The sequence below is a fragment of the Lontra canadensis genome, unplaced genomic scaffold (assembly GCF_010015895.1).
Source record: "Lontra canadensis isolate GAN:19392208 unplaced genomic scaffold, GSC_riverotter_1.0 scaffold196, whole genome shotgun sequence".
NCBI classification, from domain to species: Eukaryota; Metazoa; Chordata; class Mammalia; order Carnivora; family Mustelidae; genus Lontra; species Lontra canadensis.
Genome location: NW_022631190.1, coordinates 578744 through 585585, shown reverse-complemented (window position 1 = coordinate 585585; position 6842 = coordinate 578744). Strand labels below are relative to the sequence as shown.

Below are 6842 nucleotides of genomic sequence, written 5' to 3'. Positions count from 1 at the left end.
ACCCTCTATTGAGTGTTTGTGATTCCGTTTGTGTGTTCTTATACATTATGAACTCCTAAGTGTCTTATTTATCTCATGTATCTCAGAGCCTGGGACTTGTGCTGGGCTCAAGTTTGTGGTTTGAGCTGAATTATTTACTCAGCTGGGTTGCTCCACGGAGGTAATAGAAATGAAAGGGCCGTGGGGAAATAAAAGACACATGAAATCAGAGTCTCCTTCACCTCTTCACTTTGTCATAAAAACAAAAACAAAAAACCTCTTCACTTTTTGTCACTGTCTGCTTCGTAACATCCCTGGTTTGGGGGGCTGTTAAGTATCTCCTCTGCTGGGAACTGGTTCCACCTAAGCCTCAGGGGAACCAGTGATAATAGTCACCAAACACAGTTCAAGCTCAACAAATTTTGATACTGTCTGGGCTCCCACAGGGACTGAACATTATAGAGGAGACACAGAAGGATACAGACTTGGGGTGCCCGGAGTGGCTCAGTCGGTTAAGCCTCTGCCTTTGGCTCAGGTCATGATCCCAGAATCCTGGGATCCACTTACACATCCCCACATCGGGGTCCCTGCTCAGTGGAAAGTCTGCTAGTCCCCTGCTCTCTGCCCTCCCCCCAGCTCGGGCTCTCTCTCGCTTGCTCTCTCTTAAAAAATAAATAAATCTTAAAAAAAAAAAAAAAGAAGAACAAGAAAGGCACAGACTTAAGCCAAATGAGCAGATACATTTGAGAACTCTACACTCCAACAAGCACCTCTCAACATACACTAAACCAATAATAATAATAGCAAAAACAATAACAACCAACATTTTGCTGGGCACTTATTATGCACTAGGCTAACCACTTTCCTATCATATTTAATCCATACAGCAAAACGAAGTGTGTTCTGTTATTTTCATTTTATTTAGTGAAAAAAACCAAGGCACAGAAAAGTCACTGGGAGCCAATTGCTTAGGGTAATACCACCAGCAAAATTTTGAGATTCAAACCCAAGTTCATGGCTCTCCAAAGCTCATTCGGGTAAACCACTCAAGCCTACAATGGCCTCTGGCCATGCAGCCCAGCTCTACAGCATAAACACCACAGTACTGGTTCTCTGCGACAAGAGTGCAGCGCTTCTCCCATGTCCCTCGTCTTTGTCACCCCCACAACATGAAATGTCAACCAGCATCTCATCTTATACAAAAGGCCACAAAGATTTTCTTTTTTCACCTGTCCCCGGTTACTGCCATACTCAACATGTGTTACAGTGTGACCGTCTCTGGGTTGTGACTTAACACCTGAGGGACCTGCTCCCATTTTCTTTTGCTGGTGCACAAGCATCGAAGCCACAAGTCACTAAGGAAAAACATTTATTGATTAGATTCTCCTCAACATTCAGCCTCTGCTGAAATTAGATTTGGACTTTAAAGGTAATGACCAGCCTGCTTCCTTGCCTTGCTCCTCCTCCTCTAATGTATAACTAGTAGAAAGCCGGAGAAAGGCAGGTGCTGGCCAGTTGCATGGGCCACACTCACCCCAGGACTTGGAATTAAGAGGAGGACTCTCAACCCATAAAATGACAGAAGATAAGGTAAAGCAGCATTATGTTCATTTTAAATTGGCCTGAGGAAATGAACAGGGGGATTTGTTCAATGGTGACCATAGGGAGGATTTGGGGGATGTTGGGTATAGCGACCACAGGTTGAAGTTACTTCTCTCGGCCAACTGATAGTTCATTCAGCTGCTAAAACATATAGAATATTCAGGATTTTATATATCTATTCAGAATTTTAAGGATATTTACTCTGTTTTCTGAACAGTCTGTATAACTCTCTCTGAAGAAAATTCTGCATAACCATATTACTGAATAAATGTGCAAAAAAAGGGCAGATTAACCTGAATCTAACTAATTATGAAACCTGGTCTGAAATTTTTAAAAATGACAATGAATGAAAAACAAGAGATAGAAGGACTGTTCTAGATAAAAGGAGACTAAGAACTAACAACCAAGTGCAAAAAGTGATCTCAGATCAGGAAAGAAGAAAACAGTGTAAGGGACAATATGGGGACAGTTGGGAAATTTTTAAAATGGGCTGTTACATTAGATAATATTAGTATAGCTATTACATTCTTGGATGTGATGATGGTATTGCAATTATGTGGGAGAATGTCTTCATTCTTAATGAGTATGTGCTCAAGTATTTAGGAATGAAGTGACACTAATATCTGCAACTGATTTTCAAATAATTCCAACCACACTACATACATACCTGTGCATTCCCACACATACACAGTGAAAGTTAACCAGATGTAAATGTCAACCATTCCCGAACACAAGTTATGAAGTGTTCATTGCCCTACTTTTTCAGCTTCTCTGCAGATATGATACTTTCCAAAATAAAAACTTAAAAAATGAAAAGGTCATAGTGCTGTCGTTCCCTTGTAAGTTTTCCCTAACCAAACACGCCCACCCCTTCACACAATCACACGAGTAGGTAAATCTGTGGCCCTGTTTGGAGTAGGATATCTGAAGTTCTGATCTGTTGTAACTTACTCTGCCGAGCATTTCAAGTGAGTAAGTGACAAGGCTAGGACAACAGACTTTGTGCTTTGCCAGGTTTGGATTTCGAGTATGCTGGTGCTGCTTAATTATTGTGAGACCAAAGTTTATTTAACTGAGCTTGGGTTTTCTATATTGTGACAAAATAAGAACATATGGGGATATAATAAGAGGATATAAGATAGGCAATGCAGGGAGTCTAATAGTTCTTTATAGTCTGGGAATATACAAATGAGCTAATATTTGAGAGACACAGCTGACAAACATTTTAATGTTAATAGTTAAGTATTTATATGATGTATTTTAAAAATAGGGCTTCAAGATTTCCTATTATATCCAAGGATAAAGCTAATGTAGTTAGCATTTTAAAGATGATACAAACATAAATATTAAGTTAGTAACTATACAGATAGTATATAGATTTGATGAAAATCATTAAGGTAGTGTTCAAATAACTAAAGTATATAAGATATTGCAAAAGGGAAGGTAATGTGCTTACCACAGTGTCTGATACACTGTGAATGCTCAAGCTTCATTTTGAACTACCACTAAATTCCCTTTAGAAATTGTTGTAGGACTTTTCTTGAGAACCAAGGACCTGCCTAACAATGGAAGCCAGAAATAATGAGAATTGATGTAAAGCACGATGTTTCAGCTTTGTAAATCTGCCCAGACTTTGAAAGAAGTGGGGTAAGCATGGAACTGAGGGTTAAGTGACCTGAGTTCTCACACTGAATATGTCCAATAATGCACGGTATAACTCAGACAAAGGATCTGAATTCAGTTTCTTCAAGTGAAAAATGAAGAAATTAGACTAGAATCCTCTGTTCTCTAAGGTCCCTTTCAGCATGAAAATTCTATGGCTTGAGAGGCCCCTGGAGTCTCCCAAAGTTGGGTGCTCCCAAAGTTGGGTGCAAGATCACCTTTAGGTTGGCATTTGGAGCTATGGAGTTTAGAGGAAAGACATCAGCTTCTCCTCCCTACTTAGTCTGTAGCTCCTGAAAATCTGCTTTTTTGATTAGAAATAGGAGTTTTAAGAATACCGGCTCTGGGTTCAAACGCTAGAATATCTGTTACCTACTAGCTGTATGGTATTGAGCATATCACTCCGTCTTCTATAAGCCCTGGTTTCCTCACCTGCAAAATGGGGATAATTTCTTTTACTTTGTAGTATTGTTGTGAAGATTATTGGTGAGGTATGAAAAGCTGACAGGTAGTTGGTTGACAAGAGAGATAAATGATATGCTAATGTGATTAAAGATGCAATAGTTTATTAGCCCTTTCATTATAGGAAGACCACACCGTGTATCTTATTTAATCTTTACTATAATCCCATGCAATAACAACCCACTTGCCCAATCTGTGTACTCCCACATTTATCCTGTGGCATGTCTTTCATTAGATGTGGAACCTAGTTTCTCTAACTTAAAATTGTTAAGCTCTAAGCAAAGGTGGTCTTGCTAAGAGTCAGGCTTTATATCTGGTAGCCTATGAAGAGGTGAGAGACAAAGCTTGAAGATCTTCAGCCACTTTGTTAGGTTTGTGGCTTTGGACAAGTTCCTTACCCTTTGTGTACTGATTTTTCCATATGTGACGTAATAACAGTAACTACTACTTACAGAGTTGTTGAAAGAACAAGCAAACCATTTAGAATCCAGAGCCTAGACAAAGTAAGATCTTAAGTTCTCACTGTTTTCATCAGCTCCCATGTACATAACCTTGAGTCAACTTCTTAGACATTAAATTAATGAGCAGAACTGATGGGCTCATTCAGACTTAGCAGTCTTCAGAAATTTCTCCTCTCAAAAACAAAACTTTTCTGTCCAAGCCTAGTACCAAGACACATAGAAGATTGACTATAAATGTTACCTCTTTCCCTTCATAAGAGAAAAAGAAAAGATGGAAAGCAAAGAGCCAGTTTAAGGTAAGGTTCAGAGAGGGAAAATAAACCTGAAATAAAACAGAAAGAAAGAGAGAAAGAGAGGGAGAGAGGGAGGAAGGAAGGAAGGAAGGAAGGAAGGAAGGAAGGAAGGAAGGAGAGAGGGAAGAAGGAAAGATACAAAGTTTCAGAGACTTCTATATTTGGGATTATCACTTCAGTTCAGAATTCAAGTAACCTTCTTAAAATTGATAACGTTGTTCCTTACCTGACCAACTAGGGTAAAATTTCTATCTTAGAAATTAAAGTGGGGAAACTGCAGCCCCCTCCCTGCCCCAGGATGGCAAGACCAAATCCAACTCTGAAAAAGAAGCCAGGAAGACCATAGGACGAGAACTCTAAGATTTCTAAACATTTAAAAACTCTATTTCCTTCATAGTTCCTTTTTTTCATTATTCCTATGAGAACTTGGTCTTAGGGGCAGCCCCAGAATTGCTACAGTAATGTCTTAGAACAACTTGATTAGAAATTAATGAGAAAGGAGCTCCAAAGAACTTCAGTCTTTGAAAATTAAATTTCATTTTTATCAAAGTAATATAGGAGCAGCTAACACTGTTGTGACTTAGTGTGTGTATCTGGAGAGGCAGGGGAGGGCCAATGAAGCTTATGGGGGAACCAACTCTGCTATGGCCACCACCTTCACCCCTAACTTCCATTTCCATAGCACCCCTGCTCACCATTGGCATGGTGACTAGTTGGATTGTTAAAATAAGGAAGGAAAGAACTATATGATTGTCTGGTGGGGGCAGAAGGAGAGAGCCAGCAGAGAGCAGAAGCCAAGGGATGGAGTGGGAAGGGCAGTCACTAAGACACCAAGTGCTTGGACATTCTGCTACAGGAAGAAAAGGAGATGCAGGGATGAAACCGGGTAAGTATATCATGGCTTGGTAGTGGGAAGGCCATGACGATCTTCTTCAACTGAGTTACAGATGAGCTGTTGAGTAGATTTTTCCTTTTTGTATTTTTGTACAGAAACATCACAAACGTTTTTTGTGGGTAGATGAGGAACAAGGGGTTTGTGTGGTGGGTAGTGGCAAAATGCACTTGAAACTGGTGGGTGTTGGTGATTTGGTTTCAGCATTACACTTGACAAATTCTATGAATATGTGCTCTCTTAGATTTTTTTTTATTTAGAAAGATTATGATCCTAGATATTTAGATGTGCTTGACTTTTGAATGTCTATTTCTGACCATTGAGAAATGCAAAATAACCGATTAGTTAAAAGCATATCTCCTGGATCTAAATCATTATTGTACAAGTTACTGGCTGTGAGACCAAAATCTAGTTTAGTTATCTATAAAATAGGGATACTGATGACGCTGTCATGAGAAGTGTCCATTACCTGGTCTTCAGAATGTGTAACTATGTTACTTTAAAAGGCAAAAGGGACTTTACAAATGTCATTAAGATGATGGACCTTGAGATGGGAAGATTAACCTAGATTACCCAGATAGGCCAAATCTAATACCATAAATTCTTCAAAGGGAAGAACTTTTCCCGCTGTAGTCCGGATTAGAGAGACGCAATGTGAGGAACTGACTGGCCCATTTCTGGCTATGAAGATAAAGAAAGGGTACCACTATCCAAGGAATGTGGTGGCCTCTAAAGCTGGGATTGGCCCTCACTTTACAGTTAGCACAAAAACACAGATCCTGGTCCTCCAGCCATGAGAAACAGAATTGTACCATCAACGCAAATTTTCCCCAACAGCCTCCAGAAGGAACACAGCCTGCCAACATCTCAATTTTAGTGTGGTGAGACTTGTATCAGACTTCTCACCTACAAGAACTGTGAGATAACAAACTTGTGTCATATGTTATAGCTGCAAGAGAGAACTGATACAGTTAAAAGAGATGATCACATAGAGCAATGAATAGCCAAACAGTAGACAGAAATATTCAGTATTACGCCTTGAAGTTGTGTTTGCATTGCACCTAATATCAGATTGTCTAGACTGTAGTGATGAGACTAACAGGGAAGTGGGTGAAAGTCTTAACCAAGTGCTTCCCGGTCCCCTCACTGCTGCTAATGGTTACTTCCTACAAATAAAATGAAAGGATAAAATCGCCCATCCTTGGAAACAGCTCAAGGGGAAAAAGGACTCGAGGAGAAACCACCAAGTAAATGGAATACATTTTAGCTGTGGTTGCCTGAGGCTCTAGGTATTAGATATCTAGTCACACATTAAAGGATAATTCAAAATCTCTGGTAATCCCATACCATGTGGCATATTGTGTGTGTGTGTGTGTGTGTGTGTGTGTGTACGCGCAGGTACATTTTATAGTTAACATACTTTGAATTTATTTGTAATTATTTTATTATGTATATGCATAATGACATATCTCAATATATAATGTATATTAT

The 6842-nt window shown here is 39.5% G+C and overlaps 1 protein-coding gene across 2 annotated transcripts in view; it reads left to right on the top strand.

Moving 5' to 3' along the window:
• The first annotated feature begins 1451 nt into the window (after positions 1-1451).
• The window catches only part of SLC2A2 (solute carrier family 2 member 2), a 29569-nt gene continuing 24178 nt past the window's right edge, over positions 1452-6842 (top strand). The window contains exon 1 of one of the 2 annotated variants that reach the window (XM_032847916.1): positions 1452-1569. In XM_032847916.1, coding sequence (XP_032703807.1) covers positions 1555-1569 — 15 coding nt within the window. In that variant the 5' untranslated portion in view covers positions 1452-1554. The remainder of the gene's footprint in view (positions 1570-6842) is intronic. The other variant, XM_032847917.1, reaches the window with a different exon arrangement.